The 21,202-nt window shown below is 39.9% G+C and overlaps 1 protein-coding gene across 5 annotated transcripts in view; it reads right to left on the bottom strand.

Annotated features, from left to right (window-relative positions):
* syt1a (synaptotagmin Ia) overlaps positions 1–21,202 on the bottom strand; it is a 207,151-nt gene that overhangs the window by 10,112 nt on the left and 175,837 nt on the right. For all 5 annotated transcript variants that reach the window (XM_019347152.2, XM_013275640.3, XM_019347153.2 and 2 more), the window contains 3 exons: positions 18,669–18,836; positions 16,339–16,506; positions 12,611–12,728 (listed from right to left, as the gene is read on the bottom strand). In XM_019347152.2, the coding sequence (XP_019202697.1) occupies positions 12,611–12,728; positions 16,339–16,506; positions 18,669–18,836 (454 nt within the window). The remainder of the gene's footprint in view (positions 1–12,610; positions 12,729–16,338; positions 16,507–18,668; positions 18,837–21,202) is intronic.

Below are 21,202 nucleotides of genomic sequence, written 5' to 3'. Positions count from 1 at the left end.
CGTTCCCAGGCCAGCCGAGAGATATAATCTCTACAGCGTGTCCTGGGTCTGCCCCGGGGCATCCTCCCGATGGGACATGCCCGAAACACCTCACCCAGGAGGCATCCTTGGCAGATGCCCGAACCACCTCAACTGGCTCCTTTCGATGTGGAGGAGCACCCTATCTCTAAGGGAGAGGCCAGCCACCCTTCGGAGGAAGCCCATTTCCGCCGCTTGCATCCGTGATCTCGTTCTTTTGGTCACTACCCACAGCTCGTGACCATAGGTGAGGGTAGGGACGTAGATCGACCGGTAAATTGAGAGCTTCACTTTTACACTCAGCTCTCTCTTCACCACAACAGACCGGTACAACGCCCGCATCACTGCAGCCGCCGCACCATTCTGTCTGTCGATCTCCCGCTCACCCCGAGATTCTGAAACTCCTCCACTTGGGGCAGGAACTCGTCCCTGACCCGGATTAGGCACTCCACTCTTTTCCGGCTGAGGACCATGGCCTCAGATTTGGAGGTGCTGATTCTCATTCCCGCTGCTTCACACTTGGCTGCGAACCGTTCCAAGGTGAGCTGGAGGCCATCACCCGATGAAGCTAACAGAACCACATCATCTGCGAAAAGCAGATATGAGACTCTGAGACCACCCAAGTGAGAGCCTTTCGCCACATGGCTACGCCTAGAAATTCTGTCCATAAAAATTATAAACAGAATCGGTGACAAAGGGCAGCCCTGGCGGAGCCCATCACCCACCAGGAACGAATCTGACTTATTGCCCGCTATCCGGACCAAGCTCTTGCAACAGCTGTATAAGGACTGAATGGCCCGTAGCAATGGGCCAGACACCCCATACTCCCGGAGCACCCCCCACAGGACCCCCCAAGGGACACAGTCGAATGCCTTCTCCAAGTCCACAAAACACATGTAGACTGGTCGGGCAAACTCCCATGCACCGTCAAGTATCCTTGAGAGGATGAAGAGCTGATCCAGTGTTCCACGACCAGGACGAAAACGAAAACACTGGCATTTATAACGTCTGAGATATAGTGACATAGTTTAAGGTTTATATTATTAACACTGTTTTAAAATCTACTATTGTATTAATTAAGTTTAAAAAAAATATGTATAGGCTTGTGTGGAACTAATAGCGAATAAAAATAGGTTTTAAGAAAGCCTTAAAACAAGCACATGACACCAATAAAAAGTGGCTGGCATCTTCTGTAATGGAAACTTTGGGAAATTTGACACCCAGTTGTTTCCAAGGAACCTGTGAAGTGATTTTTTGTTGTTGTTATTAAGAAGGCAGACTTAGTGCTACGGGAATAAAAAAAAAAGCTGGTATAAAGTTTTTCAAAAGCAGTCGCTGCAAGCAAACATTTGGGTTTATTCCTTTTTGGAGGAATAAACTCTGAAAGACTCCAACTTCATCTCCAAAGCCTCTTTTTTTTAACAGCCTTTTGAAACTGATACGTTTTGCTGAGGGGTGTCTACTAAATGCTGGTGAAGAAACTCACTGACAATCTTCTGCTTTTCTTCATGACCTTTGTAAATGCTCTCAGTCTCATGTTTCAAATCTTACTGAATACAACTTGAAGTTAAATGTACATTTTATTGTTCTTCAGACTGGGTCTACTTTGTAAACTGACCAGTTGCTATCCTCTAAGAGCCCTGTGTCAATCAGTTGCTCATTGGAGGCTGTACAACACCAACATCAATGAGCAGAGGGTGATGTCCAGAAAAGCAAACGATACTCCTAGTCAAAACTGGTAAAACAATCCAGAATGTATAAGTTCATAGGCTGCATCTAATTACATCTGTAGTTCTTATCATTAAATTGATGTGTTGCTTACACACACTGTGAGACAATTTTTCTGTTGGGTATCTTGAAAACAACCTGCTAGGAGCACTTTGGCAATACAGCATTAATTAACATGGAAATGTCAGGTAAACCTTTCACAGTTTGTGTTAATCACAAATTCACTCCTGAAGTTACACGATTATGCCACTAAACTCACTGAAATTAATATCTTGAGCTGTATCACCTAGAATGTCAAGTTGCTGTTAGTGCAGCAGATGGGGGAGGGGTCACATGAGATAATGAAATCAAAGATTTCATTTACAGAGATAGTTTTTATCATTTTCCTTAAGAAATCAATAACTCTTCCTTTATTTTCATTTGTTTTTTAACTGAATGGACTTCATCCTTTAGGATTTTTGTGAAATTCTGTTTTAAACATTTATGCAAAACTACCACAAATCTCAAACTTTTTCTTGCAGCTATAGATGAATTAAAGTGAAAAGGTTAGATTTGTGCGTTAATAAACTTACTGCTACTGTTCGCGGTGTGAAAAATGTAGAGCAGATTGTTGAAAATTGTGGTTACACATGGGAAGGCGGCTTAATGACGTTAAATGTTCTCCGATCTCGGCGCACGAGGAAGAAAAAAAAAGACCACTTAGAGTCATTTATCACTTAAGACAACAGGCTGCTTGAAAAACACATGAAAAACAAATAAGCACGATAATCTCCGAGATGCAAATGAGGCAGGCTTTTGCCTGAGGATAACAACATCATCCTCCAGCTACTGAACCCTAGAGCTGTGCATTGGCATGAATAAGTAGTAAGAGCTTGAACTGGAGCCTATAATTAGTTGTTGAAACACTACTTGATCTGATAATCTGGATTCATCTCTGGGTCCCATATGCACAAAGTCTTTATAATGCTTTAGGATTTCTCATGAGAGAGCAGCTCTGGAAAAAGCAAAATTAAAAGAAAAAAAAGTTCAAACTTTATGAGATTTTTCACAGTAGCACAAACTGAACAACCTTAGCTCTCTTAATCTTTTATCCAATTTAGGGGAATGAGGACCTGACTGTCCATGGCAGCTGACATGAATATAGAGAGAAAACAGCGCAAACAGAGTGAGAGGGAGAAAAGCAGCAGAATAAATAGATGGCAGAGACATGAGTGAAAAGGTAACAGGCTTCTAATGGAGTGGGTGTCCATTATTACTCCCCTGCTGAGAAGAGCTGGAGTGCCGGGATGAGAAAAACAGCGAGGGAGGGCTGTGCGCAGGAAATAAATACTGCTTCCAACATATCTCATAAAGAGGATACACAGCCTCCGTATATCTCAAACAGCAGTATATGTCCTTTTGAATATTTTTATGAATGAAATCCGAGCTTCACTAACAGAACTAACGCAACAAAGCTTCAAGTTGCTGCAAGTAACTTGGCAGAACTGCCATTTTGATCCCTTTAGATTTTCTGTGGGAGTTCCTTTTTCTCCCTTTTCTTCCCCCAACTCAGCTTCAGTACGCAGACTCCTCTGTTATTAAGTTCACAGGTCCAAAGAAGGTCAAAGATAAAAGCTTAGTAATGGCACAGACAGTGTAGAACGAATATAAGTGAGATGTCAGATTCCAGAGTTCAAAATCCATCTCTAGTTGACTTTTCGATCTTTACAGCTCACTCATAATAACCTTCTAAAATGGGTCTTATATATATGGACTTGATTGCTATATATACTGTGCTTAGCTACCCGAGCGAAAAGCCACTTTCTACCAAAGCTGATCATCGTTCCTGTATTGCAGGAAACAGCAAGTCTTGGTAGAATAAGTGTTATGAGAAAAAAAATATCAATTGTTTTTGTCAGAGAAAGATTGACGATGCTATTTCATATAATGACGGCTCCATTTGGGCACTGTGATTTTAACCACTGTTTTATGCTTAGAGTTGTACATTTTGGCCTTTAGCACAACCTGCTTTCTGACTCATACTATTCTAATTACATCCATAATTTACAACGTGAACACCATGTTGCATTTACTAAGGCCTGAAACTGACAACTCAGATGGCATATTAATTGAGAAAGAGTTCACTAAAGTCATAAACCAAGTGAGAAGTAGGGTCATTTTAAGATAGACTTCTGTATAACTGGACTTCCTTTTGCAACCAGGGGAGTTGCCCCCTGCTGGCCATGAAAAAAAAGCACTGTGCTGTGCAAATGTCTTGAGCCACCCCTAATTTTTTTTTGTATGTGCAGCATCTGCAAACATACATGGAAGCACAGAATGTAAGACAAAAACAGAGCTTAGTTTTCATCGCCTGAAAGTCAGTTTTTAGTATGACTCCCTTGTAATGTCTTTAAGTACTCTTCAGCGCTCTTTTTTGCTGTTTTGTCCCAGAGCTTCCACCATGAATTACAAAGACTCACTCCACAAGACCTGCTGCCACTGATTTTCAATCCACTATTTGTGTAACTTGGCATACCTCAAATGTTCCTTCCTATTTTCTTTTCTCAAGAATAGCTTCTTGACTGGGTCAGGTGTATCGCTCAGGTCCTGTGTTAGATGTTTTCTGGATTTCTTAAGGATATGACTTTCAGATACTGGTCATCTGCTGTATGGAGCTTTTAGACCTGTCACTTCTTCCTTTGTCCTCCACTTGTCCAGTTTCCTCAAATATTTTTAAGGACACTTGGCACATTAATGCCGAGATATGCCAAGTTCAAAGCTAATGCCTCTAAAGTCATTCCACACAGCAGGGATGTGGTAGTCTTAAATAAGACATTGATATCCTGTAACCTCATATAATATTGTATGTAGCAATGTAATGTAATACTGGTAGCAACTGCGGGTTGTAAGCAGTTAAACACGCTAATGCTTGCAACTTATGATAAAACAGACCAAAACACTCCATGATCCATTTCTCACATTTCAAGTGACGAGAATGGTTTTTAATAAAGCTCAGTGTGCACCGGTTCAATATACAAAGAATATATCCCTAGACTTTCACTATACACAGGAGGGGATTAGCGAACAGTCAATAATACTATCTAATATTGCATACAGCTGTGTATATTAAAATAATGGTACTACAGTGGCTGCGTGTAACTCTTATATTGGTAACTGTGGCTGAAAAGACACCACACAACAGCTGAATGGGATTATGCAAGATAACCCTTTCTCAAAAAAGAAAACACCTGTGGTGCCTCTGCAATCTAGGTGTCCTTATCTCTCCAGCCAGCAGATGAGAGTTTGGCATTATTGAGTTTTGGGAGGCTCGCCGTACCTCCCATCAAGCCCATTTTACCACCTCCTCCCGGACGGATGTAATCTCTCCCATTTTATGGATGAATGACAGTGCTTGTGATGCAAGAGCGGTTACTCACATGTGTGTACAGCACAGTGGCTCGTCTTTGCTACCCTTAGGGGTTACTCATCGGAGTCCTGGATCTTGGCCACAGTTTTATGAGGCGATGCGCTATCAGCCGTCCATACATTTCCCACAGGACGCGAGACGCAGGTTTATGGATAGGCAGGGAGCTCTGAGTCACATCAGCTTTAGAGTTAAGTAGAGCTACTAAAGAGGTCTTATTTTAAAAGTGGTTACTTACACATAGGATTTCAAGCTGTGAATAATTACCATCTGTGACTCATTTTGAATATTCTAGTCATCAAACCTGAAGCTACAGTGCAGAGATATAAAACGCACAATTCGCTCAGATGTTTCCTTTATCATTGGGTTTGGCTGCTAAGGGTTCTGGCAGAGTTGTGCCAAATGAACACCAATACAAGCAGGGTTAAATATAGCCTGGCTGTCATCTTAGCTTTCCTCCCATCATTTTGGATTTTCCATGGTGGGTGCACCCAGGGGTGACTGTCGGTTTAGTTTTACACACTCAGCTCAGCGGTGAATCACACACGTTCCACGGATACACAAGTGTTTACAGTGAAACTGCTCTCTGGGGCGCAGGCCCACGTAAAACCACCTCCATGAAATCTGATGGAAGTCTTTTTACGATGTTATTTTGTATTCTACACTCTACGGAGGCTCAGAAGTGCCAAAACAAATGAATAACTGCAATTGAATGCATTAGAATGACAATAAAAAGGTAGGCTCTAATTATATCATAAAATGTAACAAATGAATACTTACCTGCTGTTTCATTTGTTGACCTTTGGATTTATTATTTTTATTTATTTACTTCACATTTTATTTTCTATTTAATTCTGTTTATTAATTTACTTATTTTTAGTTTTAGATTTATGGTGTTGTGGAAAAACTGCAGTAGACATTTATTGTGTAGGACCAGTCTCCATCAAAGACCCACGCTGCTTCTATAATGTTAAAGTGTAAGCTTTGGTGAAGCCAATCCATAACTGTTCTAGTTCTTGTATAATCTGGCATGCCTTGGGCTTTTCTCCCTGCTTCCCTTCCTTAAAAATGGCTTCTTGACAGCCACCCTTCCACTGAGACCATTTCTGATGAGGCTTCAGTGAACAGTAGATGGATCAACTGCAGGGATCCTGTGTCAGGTCTTTGCTGGATTTCTTTCTGTTTCTTAAGGAGATGATTTTCAGGTACTGCTCATCTGCTGTAGAGAGTTATTTTGGATTTGCCACTTCTTCTGTTGTCCTTTACTTTCCCCTTTTCTTTAAGGACAAACTGCAGATATGCCAAGTTTTCATCTTTTTATCCTTGAATGATTCATAGGTCAGTGTTAAGTGACTGAAAATGGTCAGGTACAAACACTGGACTGAAAATGAGTGAAAAAGCAGCCAGTGTCCAAAGAAAAACTTCAGAAAGCCTGCAGATCTATTGCTTAAGACTACTTTGAAAATTTACACGAAACTCTGACTTCCTGGATAAAAAATATAAAGACACGAGGGGGACTTTTTTCCCTTTTCATTATCCCCAACTTTAGTTTTCTGCACAACTTTTTTTTTTGTATTTTTAAATATTATTTATCCGCTTAAGTATGCAAATGAGAGGACTGTCATTCAAAGTGTATAACTAGTCTACTTTGGGGCTATTGTAAGACCGAAGCCAGCCGCTCAGCAGTCAGGAAATGGCTCTTTAAGCAACAAAATACAAATAAAAGTGAATTAGATATTAGACCTGCATTTATATTAAGCCTTTTTAATGCCTTTAATGCCAAATCACTGTCTGATTTACTTTTTATTTTCCTTTTTTATTTTGGAAATGGCACAATTCATAATGTAAAAGCTTGGAAATACACTGTAACTTTTCCAGTTATTATTTCTTACATCTATAGAAGCAAAACATAATAAATTCTGCCTTCTCTAATCCCTTTCAAATTGCCTTCTTCTCTCAGGCCTCGTACATCATCCTAATGATCCCTCATGCCCACTGCCTTACTGAGATGACGGGAACCTTAGTCTGACCAGCCAGAGGAGCAAAACAAATAAACCTCTCCAACCCGAGAGGCTTGATAGTGCGCTGGAGCACCAGGTTGGGGCAGTGCGGCTTCATTACCGCTGACATGGCGCCTGTGTGCTTTGATAACCTCCCCCACTGCTGGCCATTACCTGGTTATATGCCACCTCACAGCCGCCTGGGATGTCTTTGAAGATACAAAGAATGAAACATTTTAACTGCCACTACTTCTATAAGCCCGCCGGTCCTTATACTGAGTTGCTTCCAAACACTTAGCCTTTGTGTTCCCCACCTCCAAGTCTGACTCACCTTTCATTTCCCTTGGAGACACTAAAGTAACTTGAAAAGCTGTATTTTAAAATTTAAACAGAGTAATTTTCACAAAATAAAATGATACGTGCAGGAGGTCGAAAGAGATGTTGTTAGAAGCTTTCAAAACTTTAAAATGCATCACAAGTTTCAGAGTTCTTTAAAACCTGACTGCCTGCAACTAAACATAACGGATCTATTGTAACTATACATTGTGGGGTCGGCTAAAGTGGAAAGAGGAGTAACCTGTCTGTAACGAGGATTATTTTGAGACGACAGCTAAAGAACATGGTGCCTCGCTGCATGTTAAGCAGCAGCAATTCTGAGAGGCGCCAGAAGTCGAGCGTACGTTTAAAACTATTACTTCAAAAGTTTGTTTTTCTAAGAAACGCAGCATGGTGGTAGATTTGGGGCATGTTTCATGAGGAGCAAATCAAAAGAATTATTTCTGATTATACATTGGTTAATGATAATTCCCACATCTTCCTCTGTGAGCCATAATTAGGCATGGTAAACAGGATGACAATAGAAAAGAAGGCTGATCCCAGGCCATCAATTACTTGTCCTCCTCCTTAAGTTCTGGCTGAGCCACTCTGTGGATGGAGGCTAATTATTGTTATTAGAGACCTGCCTATTATTTCATCCATCTGCTGCACATTTAAGTCCATTCTTGGAGCAGAAAAGCAGACACTACTAACAAAAAACAAAGCCCAAACTGCAATTTAGAGTATATTCTGGTTGTATGTAATTACAAACATGCACTGTGCCATTACAGTATGCTAATAATTCACCCTGAAACCCACAGATGAGTGCACACAGATGAAACATGCTCCAATTAAACATGACATATGGTATATGGTGTCAAACTGTCTGGCTTTCCTGGCATTTCCCTTCCCTGTAAGAGGAAACCTGGCCTTAAAATTGGAAAGATTTCACACCATTCTAATACTGGCTGGTCCGTGCGGCTGATGGCTCAAAATGCTGACAATCCCACGATGCAAATGGGCACAGGTGAGTGCTAATGCCAATATCAGAAAATTGCAGCGGGGGTGTTTTGTTTTTTACCAGCCAAATGGCTGCTCGCACTGGTCTGACAGATGAAAGGGAGCTCTGAGCCATTAACGTGCACACTCTTACTGTATCGCAGGTTGTTTGGGGTTATATGGATAGACTGGATAGACAAACAGAAAGCAAGTGGACCCGGGTGTTGGTGATGGCAGCTGAAAGAGTCGGGGCAGCTATTTAAAAATGTAAAAAGAAACCACTGAAGAAAGTCAGAGGAGAAAGAGGAGGGAAAGATTCAGCTTACTGTGTGATTTTCTAATTTTATGGTGTCTGTATGAGGACTGATATGATCAAAAAAATAGATAGCACCAGGTCCAGAATAATGAAAATGTGTTTGTTTTCATACTGCATCGGGGAATGGATCCATGAAAACTGTCTGTCATTATTAAAATGCTCCTTAAATTGGTGAATATTAGTTAAGTTGTCATGTATGTCATAAAAACACTAGGTTGCATAACACAAATGGGTCTAATAATGTCAGACTGCACTATATCAGCTATAAATAGCTTAAATTATAGTCTGATGACTGTAGATGGTGAAGCTGGTGATGCTGTGGGAATGTGCTGAATTCTGATGAAGGCTATCTTTGCTCAACAAAGCTCTAAATGGGACTTTGATATTGTTCTATCTACATCAACCATCAATCTCTTTAAATTATTCATGCTTTTACTGAGCTTTGGTCATATTACAGAAGAGTACAGAACACACTGCATTTCATAATTTCTGTATTTCAAGCATGTTTTCCTCACAAATGTCAACTTTTATCTGTAACTGATCGCACAGTGAAAAAAGCCATTTGGGGTTGGAAGTACAGTCAGGTACACAAGTATTTGGAGACCATTTTATTTCTGTTCAGTGCCATAGTTGATATTAAATCAAACAATTATGATGTGATTGTAGTTCAGACCTTAATCTTTAATTCAAGGGGGTCAATAAAACTATATCACTTAGAAAATAAAACCATGTTTATGCAGATTCCCCTATTTTCAGAGGCTCAGGTTCATTCAAGTCTGTAGTTCATAGAAAAAAGACCAGTAATGCCAGTAAGTGTGTGTTGAATCCCAGTTACTTTAATAATAATTAACTAAGAGTAGTTTCAGATTTACTTCTAATTGAGAATTTTACCCCGATCATAAAATGTTACAAATAATGCTTAACTGTACCCCGAAGAAAAAGAACTTACTAATAACATTTTTAAAAGGAACCCCAAAATTGCAAAGCCTCTCATTTTATTGATTCATTTTTGCACATTGATACCCATACATCAGTGAAAGTACACTACTGCATGTGGTTTAGGCACTTTATGTTTATCCATCACACAATAAAGGTTTTAGTCAAGACATCTTCTTTCTAAAACACTCAATCAAACCCAGAGAGAGTCATGAAGAATTATCTTTGGAATAACATGGAGTTTTGATGGTGTTAGTAAAAAGTAGCCAAAGACTAAATCAACATCCACACAGGAGTCGCAGCAACCTGGCAGCCAGAAACCACACAGAGTCAATGACATTCAACGACTACAAGTGATGACAGGCGAAATAACCACTGGTGACACAAAGTGGACGGGAGATGAACTTTTCAAGGCTCTGAGACAAGCAATTGAAGAGTCTCCAGATAAAAGGGAAGAATATCGTCGACTGACATATGACTGGATAGTAAACACATTTGAGGATTACCCGAGCAACAGACAATCTGCTATGGATCAACCGTCAGCTACAAAGTGATGTGTAACTAGCAAATTGCTTCCAGTGTGGATGTTTCTAAACTTCCACCCATTTTGTGAACCACAGTTACTCTGGAAGCCTAAACTTACAGAAGAACTGTGGTAAGTTCTTCTAAATCATTCAGCAGTCATTCAAACTTCCTGCCAGCTACCTTGAAAAACTGGTACTATTTTAAAGGCAAAGGATGGGCACATTTATGGCATGTTACACCAAGTTAACTGATTAATAAAACCTGTCCATGACTTTATTGTGCAGCACTTCTCCTGCACTTTAAAGTCTTATCTTTACCAATTGCAGCATGGCATGTCTGGTTTCAGACCTGAAATGTGAAAGCAGATGCCTCTGCTATGCAACTCTGCCCACATTGCTAAATTGCCCCCAAAGGAACTATACAGTTTTACAAAATGAGATTGTGTTGTTCCACTTCATAGTGAGAAAGACATTAAAACTTTAATATTAGTCTTTATGTCCAAAAGCACAGTGGATTTCAGTGTCATGGGACTCTATTAAAGATCAGTCATGTTTTTTCAGTCCCTAGATGAAACATCTGTCCTCTCTGGCTGAAAGAGACACAAAACAAGTCTGTCTGTTTTTGTGCCGTTTGTTTATGTTCCAGTCAGCTGTGGGTGGAGGACTTCCATCCCTCTCATTCAGTTACCATGACATCAGATCCTCTATTCAGACTTGACTGTATTGTGATAAATGTCAACTATTGATCTTAATCCTGTAGAGTTGGAGCTATACCACAGCAGGACATGTTTCATTCTTTCAAGCCGTTGAATTTTTTTTCATACATACTCTTTTATTCCATGCATTCATTAAGAGGGAAGGCACTGACTTTATGAGGATGTTACACTCATTACTGTATGTGTTCTTAAATGTGTGTTAGACAATTTTTTTTTAAACTTAAACATATTTTGCGAACCTACAGTTGCAGGGTTACACTTGAATGTTGGTAATATATTAATAAAAACATTCAAAACCATAGGAGCAAGTTACAAAGTGCGCAAATCAAGTCATGCCTTTTACTACGTAGTAAACAGAGCTGCAGCATGTCAAATACAACGTGTCAGATCAAAGTGCATCTCTGAGTCATAGCAATCAATTTTACAACAGTCATTTTTCATTGCAAATGTCTGAAGGGATTGTAGCATAACCTGAAAAATGAGACCATCCATGACTCCCTCAGTTGTCTCTAACAGCACGATGAGTAACACTGACAATATGTGAAACACTTGGACTGAATTTTGAGTGAAAATCCATAAGATGTGAGAGGAACTGTTAATAGAGCAGAACATTAGCATTACAAGGACATTAAATTCATTGAGCGATTGTTTAATTTGTGGCATCAAATCCAACCCTCTTCGGGCTAATCTAGAAACTAAATTGGTCATTTTCATATGAGTTTATCAGCTAATGTTAGCATTGCCAGAATAAGTCTCACACTGGATCGAATCTGGATCGTTCTTCAAAGATCCTGTCTAAATGATGGAGCCATAACTTTATTATCAGTGATCCCTGGGTCATTTAAAACTACTACAGTAGACTCACAAGCCAAATCAAATATAAAACACTCAAAATAAGATTTTACTAAAATGTTATTCTCCTACGGCACGCTAGCACAGTTTCACAACATGATTAGCTAATCAGCTTCAGCTGCTTACTCTTTAGGGGCGAGATAACAGCCATTTTTAGCACATTTTTCTGTGGATTTCTCTACTGAATCATGTCAGTGCCATGTCTCCTCCTTATAAGTTATCCCTGATTACAGTTAGCTGGCTAATCATATCTTGTTTGCTAATGTTATCACTAGCAAAATCAATCTCAGTAGAAATGCTAGCTGGCTGATGTAATCCATGATACTGAGTTATGCATAATGTCAGTCAGGACTGATTTAACCATCAGTAAATCATATAATGCCACAATGCAAAGACGTGTAATGAATATTTTATTTCTATATTTATTGCTAATGCATGGCAATAGCTATAAGATTAGCTACACATGCTTCTAGCATTGATATCTTTGTGGGATCCAAGTCAACTCTGTTGTGATTGCACTGTGAGTTATCTGAGCTATAGAAAGATGACAGCATCATCATGGGTGCCATTAATACTGCGTTTCTTTTGCTACAATATTAGCAGTTTCTCTGGGATATTTAGAGACATTCAAAAGATCTTTTTCACAATCAGGTATCTGTCTGGGTGCAGAAACGAGGAAGAAAAGCTTGCAGTGTTGTAGGAGAGGTGAAGTGAGTGCTGCAGTTCGTGTGTAATTACAGACAAAGGCCCTGTCAGAGGAAAAACCAGTGGGCACATGTGCACACCCTTTCAATTCTCCTCACCTGACAAGCCTCCAACATCCATTTTCTTGAGGTTTTTGGCCTCAAGGATGACCACGGTCAGCTTGCCAGCAGTGGGGACATATCGCAGAGAGAAGCAGATATCACCCAGTTTTTCTTGCTGTTGGAAAAACAGAGACATTGCAGAGGTGAGAAAAACAGCTACTTGATGCAAATTTACTCCATCACATGTTCACACCATGTGAGGTTACATCAAGGAGAAAGTTGCTCATAAATTCCCCTGCAAAATGTGATGCTCAATGTCGCAAACATGTTTACTTGATTCTGCTCTCCACAAGCAGAAAGGGGAGCTTTTAACGTGCAAAGCTGCAAGTAGCAGGGTGTCTGTGCTAAAAGTCTAATGGTATTAAAGGTTAATGTACAGGATGCTGACACACTGAGTCATAAAGCTGGTTATAGTAATTACAGTCTAAATCATGATGGAGAAAGATATTTGCTTTAAGTGCACAGATTGGAAGCATTGTAGACTAAATCTAGGAGGACTGGCACAGAAGACTCTGTGATCAGCGTGAAACTGATCCATTATCAGAAATCCTAACACGGAGCAATGAAAATTGGTAAAGTGTCCGTCTGCATCAGTGTAATTTGAGTTTCTGATCACTTCTGCTGGAGGAATAACATAAGGTGGAGAATATTAGTAGTGCTAAATCTACAAGCTGGCACAATCTACTGAAAAATTACTGCTAATGAAGCAGGGCACCTTTTAAGCATTCATATTTACAGGATAAAACTGTGCAGAACATATGGAGATCACAATAAAACCCCCCAAAATTAAAAAAAATGTGGAGATTCTAATTTTTCAGACAAATTTGCCTTAATAAGTGGAGCATTTTCCAGTGTATTGTACTCCACTGATCAAGACAAGCTGTTAACAATGTTAGTCATTATGTGAGCCAGCTGTCTGCTGCCCTGACAAATAATTTCAAAATACAGGAAAGAAAAATTAGGACAAAAACACTCTTCGATTACAGTGTAATTTGTCTAAACAGAGAAACTCAGCTGTCGCAGTGTTATGCTGGAACTTGATTTCTTTAATGAAAGTCAGAATAGTTGTAATAAAAAAAAACGAAGACAAGAAAGTGTGAAAAGAAGAGGAGGATGCATTTAAGTTACAAAGCACACGAATCAAATCTAAAATAGTTTCTTTTGCTAGGTGGCAAACAGAAATGCAGCATGTCAAATGTAATGTTTCAGATCAACGTGTATCTCTGAGTCACAGCTTCAGAGTCAAAGCAATCAATTGTACAACAAGCGTCCTGAAGGTTTTCAATCGTCTGCCATGGATTTGATTCCTTGTTTGCAGGAAAAGCCCCGCACTGCACTTCACTGCTTTAAGCAAAGCACCATTACGACACAGGCTCATTATCTGAGAGTGAAAAGAGATCGGTTCATATTCTCTCCATATCCTTTATCAACACCTGAAGCAGACACAACCAATAACTCCCGCTTAGGTCGCACCTGTTTTACATCTGGTCATTTCGAGAAGAGGTTATAAATCAAAGGCAATCCAGATCCGAATATTGACTCTTCATCTTCCATCAACTTCCAATCAAGGTCTATTTCCTCATGTAGAATAGAAGTGCTGGAAATGGCTGCAGTGTGTTTTATATTGTAATGGATCCCCCCCCCTGCATTTCATTTGTCATCCGCTCCCCTGACTTGTAGCTGCTTTAAAAACCACAGACTAAATACTCTTACTTTGATGATGGGAGTCGCGTTTTAATGAACGCAAATGCATTCTCCTCTTGAGGCTAGTAAAAGAAGCAGTGACAGTTAATTATGCCTGTCAAGAGCAGTGACCGAGCTCTTTAATATTTTCTTTGAACTGTAAAAGGTCAGCCGCTGCTTCTTCAATGTAAAGGGCATTTTAGGGACTCTGATACTTCATATTTGACCTTAAAAATAAAGAGGATTGTGCTACTTGTGTATAGGTGAAGAAGAAGATTTTTACCTGAAAGCAGCTTTCTTTTCTCCCTGTTTTTTTTTAATATGCTGTCCTTGAAGTGCCTTCTTTGCATTACAGATACTTAAATGAGACTTATTATATTTTCCCTTCTTTTGTCACCAATCACTTCGCTAGGTACACCTCTTCAACAGCTCATTCACACAACTATCTAATCAGCCAATCACATGAAAGCCACTCAATGCATTTAAGCATGTAGATGTGGTCAAAATAACCTGCTGAAGTTCACTCCGAGCATCAGAATGAGGAAGAAAGGTGATTTAAGTGACTTTGAACATGGTTGTTCATACCACATGGACTGGGCTGAGTATTTCAGAAACTTCGGATCTACTGGGAACTCCAGCTTACAGAGAATGGTCAGAAAAAGATAGAAAACATCCATGAGTGGAAGTTCACTGGGACAAAAGAAGAACCTAGATTGCTTCAAACTGAAGGGAACAGTAACTGAAATTAACTACTTCTTATAACCAAGGTATGTAGAAGAACATATCTGGATGCACAGGACATCTAAGCTCAAAGCAGATGGGCTACAGCAGCAGAAGAAACACACCTGTAAGCTACAGGAAACTGATGCTACAATGCACACAGGCTCACCAAAATCAGAGACTAGAAGATTGGAAATACGTTGCCTGGTCTGATGAGTCTCAATTTCTGATGCAACATTTTCATGCCTGGGTTAGAATTTGGGGTCAACGAAAACATGGATTCCTCTAGCCTTATATCAGTGGGTCAGGCTGTGGTGGTGTAACAGTTTCTTGCCATACTTTGGACCTTTTGGTACCAACTGAGCATCAATTAAACACCAAAACACCGAAGCCTACATAAGTATTACTGCGGACCACCAATCCCTTTATGGCCACAGTGTACACCAATGTGTATGCATGCTTCCAGCAGACTAACCATCATGCGTGCACTGTCAAAAAAATCGAAACATCTTTGCCTGGCTTCTAGAACATGCCGGTAAGTTCGGTGCACTCAAATGGCCTTCATAGTCACCAGATCTCAAATCTGCAGCAACTGTGTGATGCTATCAAGCCAATATGGTTCAAAATGTGTGAGGAATGTTTCCAGCACCTTGTTGAATCTGTGCCATAAAGAATTAAGCTCTGAAGGCAAACGGGTCCAGGGTTGAGAATCCTTCAGTATCATTCCTATCCCTCTTTTCTTTGACCAGCATTAACCATCTTACAATGATTCATTAATCAATGTTTAACTAAGAATAAGGAATACAAAGCATCACTTCAGTGTATAAGCCTGTCAGGTAAAGCTGCGCACAAACTCACAAAAGAAAGTAACGTGATGCCCTTCAGTTTGAAAAACACCACCAACCTATTCTGCACTGTTATAATTAACCTTTAAATCAACCCACCGTAATGCTAAAAATAAGGTTGGCAACACATGCTATATGCCATGACATTTACCATGAAAATTGAATCTCCTGGATTGGTGGCTGGGAAGTTACACGTCTGTTAATTGAAGGGGAAGTGTGGACATATGATTAAGTGACATTTCCAGAGGAGATGGATTACATCGTCGACCGCACCGCATTTGCACTACAAGTTTAAACGGTTTGCTGAGCAAAATAAAATAATGCTTCTGATATCACTTATGCCCTTTTCATTAAAACTGCAGCTACTAGATGTACAAATCTGTGCCTCGGCATGAGACAGGTGTCACAAAGTGATTTCAAATTGAATTTATTTCTCATTTTATGAGGTGTAATTGCAAATTTTGGCAGACGTCTTACCTCCTCCTTCTCAGCGCTCTGCAGATCCCGCCACTCCTCTGTTATGTGGCTGAAGTCCACCTTGTTCATGGGCACCTTGATGTCGCCAATGGCATCATGCTTGGAGAAGCGGTCAAAATCGTACACCGTCATCACCAGTGTCTTCCCGCCAAGCTCTACATATGGGACCTGAAGTAGAAAGAGGCAAAGCATTTATGGCTCACCCAGGTGAGGTTGATTATATCTGTTTAACAATGTAAAAACACCAGAATCTGACATTCTTTTTGGATAATACAATTCTTATGCTTATAGTTGACTAATTTGAGCAGAAATCTATTTTTCTTTCTTTTTTTGTAGCCTTCAAGTTGCTCAGACGACTCTTTTTCAAACCAACGTGGCCACTACAAGAAAAAGACAAAAAAAAAAAGCTTATGCATGATCTTGTATGAAGTTTAATTTTTAGATCATTGGTATGTTGTCACAAGCTCATGTGCTCAAATCTTTTCAATTGATTCGTTCTTCCTGCAGATGGGGGGCAGTAGTTGGGCAAACCCGTCTGACTGTATAACCCCGATGTTGACAAACTCAATGCACACATAAGTAATAGGCAGTGGTTGTGCTTTGAATTTGGCTAGATTTATATCTAATGAAAGGACAAAGTTACAAGAACCAAAATATAGAAGCTGCCCACTAGTGACCAGAGCAGCAGAGCATTCAGGTATGCAGTCTTTTTGAGCCTGTTTAAATTTGCATTAAAGGATTTTAAGGGCAGAGATTGGGATAAATGTAGTGACAAAGCAGTTTAGCATGAGCATAAGTGGATGACTGTCATGAGTCTCGAGTCCAATGTTAAAGTTGTTGCTTTATTTCTGTTGGCCAGCAGGGGGCGACTCTTCTGGTTTTAGAATAAAGGAATTTGCGAAGAAATTAGAACTCCTCACTTAATTTTTGACCCTATTAAACGCTTGGTATGGTATCAGTCACTAATTTTAAGTCAAATTCAATAGAACGTGAACTTTTCTAAAAAATTTTAGCCAAGTTTAGAAAAAAATAGGCTAAAAATTGAGTTTCGCATTAGTTTAAGTTGCTACAGTTTTCGGTATGTTGCTTCTTTATTGTGTGGCTATCTGCTGAAGTCGGCTCTTCAGTTTTACATTTTACTTAAACCAAAACTAGCATGCTAATGACATAACAGAGACACCTGTCTAACCAAGACAGCAAACACAGGGCAAATGTGGTCAAGCCTGGTCTAAAAGAAGAAGCGGGTGACAGTTAAAATGTTCTTCTCAAGGCTTCAAAACAGTCACCAGTTTGTCTATGTTTCTATGCAATCTATGACATTACAGACTATGTTACATTTAAAAAATCTTTGAATGAAGAAGGCTATTATTAATTGTTAACCAAATAAAAAATGAATAACATCTAACTATATCCTGATAAATCTCTGAATTATATGAAAAACATCACATTTAGAATGTGTTGCAAGCTTAGCAACATTTGGAGAATCCGCTACCATCCAGATCTGAAATAATACCTATAGTTACAAAGATGTTCCTGAGCACTGATATTAATCAGTCCTTGACGCTTTGCTTTGCATCCAAAAGTTAATTAAATGTCAAGAGAGTGAGACGCGTGCTTTTTTTAGGGAGTTGTCCCATCCTTACTTCTCTATAAAGACACTCACTTGTGTTCCTTGTTTGTTGCCTCCTATAATAACAATCTTAAAGAGAGAGAGAGGAGTATCTTTTAATAAGACTGTCCTTGACCTTATCTCCCATAAACATCTCTTCTTTTTGACGACATCACCACTTCTTATAATTCCATTTCCTGTTTGTTTCCCCCCACGATGCATAAGAGATTCTGAATTAAGCACTACAAAAACACACACAAATAAATTCTGCATAGATATCACATCACATTATGCTTAACTTACACCAAACACCTGCGCTCGCCGCTCTTGGTTGAATAACAAAACTTTCCCCACTACTGAGCAGGAGCCACACATCCATTACAGCCGAGGCAAGGCCAGGGTGTGGCGGTGCATCTGCCTGTGTTAATCCCAATCACATCGAGCCTCAGTGTGTGTGTGTGTGTGTGTGTGTGTGTGTGTGTGTGTGTGTGTGTGTGTGTGAGTGTAACTGTGCGTGTGAGAGATATTCTGTCAGGAGCTTGTTAATGTGCCAGCTGGTTGCTGTCGCCACACCTTCCCAGCGTTCAAGGCTGCATGCAAATTGGATTGTCAGTGGAAGCAAAAGATCTCCAGCAAAAAAAAAAAAAGCGTTTGTGATGCGCAGATGTTTCTTAAAATTCAGTGGAAGCAGATTAAATGTTGCTTTTATTGTAAGGTGCACCTTGAAGGTGAACTGCTCATTGAAGACGGGGTTGAGGGTCTTCCTGTGGACCTTGGTCTCAAATTTCTTCTTCTTGTCAGGCAGCAGGTAGACCTTTACGTATGGGTCAGATGTGCCACCCATGTCCATAGCAGGCAGCTCGGCCGCCTGAATGATCCCCACTATGAGCTGAGAAGGAAAAGGGGACAAGCAGAATCGTGAGCGAAGACCTTTCTGTGCTCATAGATCCAAATCATCATTACTTCCCGTCTTCCCACCAAGATCCTTATAAAGAAATCATATCTTGGTTAAATTGCCCATTCATTGCTCTAAGATCTAAAGAAAATTTGATTTTCCATCCTTATCTTTTAATATCACCAGCAATCATTGCTTTATAATGGTGTCCTGAAGATGATTCAAAGCTGAAGAGTTCTTAAAGGTCAGCAGGTGTCAGACTTGGAATAAGGGGACTGTTTTTCTTCACATACGGCTGATAATTGATAACCACAATGGGGGGCCTGGGAGGCTGATTGACCTGCCAGTCAGAGCCTCTACTCAAAGGCCTCTCCAGAGGCCCAGCTAGTCAGTCAATCAACTTCCTATCAGGCACCCATCAAGCGGCAATCTGGAAGCCGACCAGGGCACTCAGCCATGGAGCTCTACAGCTGTCAGGAGCTGCATCGGTGTACTACGTGGTGCTACCACTGACGCAGTGGCAAATAAACAGTGACCTCCAGCCCAATCAGCATTAGGCAACTAACCACCAGCATGATTTCATTTTTTTTTTCCTTCTGTATAATATGCTCTACGATTTTTGGGAAGCAGACTCAGAGTGAAAGCTGAGTTATATTTACATGTGTGGAGACATTCAGATGGAAAAAAAAAATGAAGGAATTACTTCAAATCAAGTCAAGCATCAACTTGCATCACAGGTAAATAGGCTTTGATAAATGATTAACTAATTTTGAAGACATGTTTCCAGAAGTGCACACCCCTTTGATTTTCCTTCCTGAGCAACAGATTGATGTCTTCTTGAATCAGCTACATTACATAGCATAACACTGAAATCGGTTCACTTTTGAATTGTTTAAAAGATGTGGAAAAGTTTAGCAGCTCTGAAACACTTGTTTAACAGCTGTAACAACAAAGTGTTTTGAATCTCCTACACCTCTGATGCTCTCCTCCAATGCAGAACTCACATTTCAAGCTAGAAGAGCTAATTTCTCAGTCACTTTAATGGCTCAGTCACACTGGAGTAAGAATACAATAGCAACCTCCTTGTATCGTGGAAAAATCACTGGGTAACCAGTGACTGATTTTTTTAAATGTATTTTTTGTTGTTGGAGACAGATTGCAAGAAGTTACAGTCACCGACTCGTCACCCAGAGGTTGAGCGTGTAACACTCGCACTTTCGATCATAAAACGACAGCACAGGTCGCCTGTTGGGAGTTAACCTCTCTCCCAACAATCAGGCTGAGACAGACTGGTGAAGATTAACAGATAACTGACATCTTTATAAATGAGACTAATTACAGCTCTGCAATTAATCCAGATTAGCTTGGATTGAAGAGTGTAACTTGTCTGTGACATGTCTTTTTGCAGTAGGGGGCTTGACTCAACTGGTTGCTAATTGGTTGTATTCTGATTATATTCCTATGTAAAAAGAAGCCGAACGCCTCTGTGCAGTTACATTGCAGTCCTGTGACAACTACGCCACTGTTTCTGAATTTGTGTTTCAAATCCATAAAGTTCTGGCTACACTCTGAATGCAAGCAGTTAAAATGAATTTCTGTGTAGACAGTCACAGATTTTTCACTTTTCTCAGAACATAAATCGGCCGGCTCATACATCAAGTGAGGATGTGCACGTCTAATGTATGCCACAGATGCAAAAAGATACTTTAGCTTTAAAAACTGTATCTGCTTGCCTCCACACATTATGTATGTATAACTTGATGAGAACTAACTAACTATAACTAATGAGATTATTTCTGCCTTAAAAGCAGCTTTTACTCTACAAAATGTTTACATACCTAACAGTACAATGAGCTAAAAAGCTTCACTCTTATTTGTATTTAATGTTCTAGATACAATATTTATTTATTGATAATTCAATAAAACATGATTATTGCACAGGTTTAGGTCAGAATAACATCTGTACCATTACTTGGTCCATATTTGTATAAGGATGGTAGTAAGAGTCAAAAAGGTTAAAGCACAAATACTCACATTAACAGACATTTTACATGACAGTAGCAAACGAGACAAATACACTGTGGAAAGTTTGGGACTGCTTTGATTGCTGTTCACCAGGTTATGCACAACATTTTCATGACATTTCCAAAAACACACCAGTTATTACTGTGACTTGGTGTCATTTACCTTAACCTAAATGGAACCATGTTGTGCACTGTAGTGCTGTGAAGCGGCACTTGGATTTTAAGTGTAGCAATTTATCCTCCCGCGCTGTCCTGCTGATTTCCACCCATCCATCAGCACAGTCAGTGGGAGACGCAGCATGTCACACCATCTTTACTGGGAGAGGCACCGACGCT

Source organism: Oreochromis niloticus, linkage group LG17 (genome assembly GCF_001858045.2).
Source record: "Oreochromis niloticus isolate F11D_XX linkage group LG17, O_niloticus_UMD_NMBU, whole genome shotgun sequence".
NCBI classification, from domain to species: domain Eukaryota; kingdom Metazoa; phylum Chordata; class Actinopteri; order Cichliformes; family Cichlidae; genus Oreochromis; species Oreochromis niloticus.
Note: the sequence above shows the minus strand (reverse complement) of the source record. Positions and strands in the feature narration are given on the sequence as shown.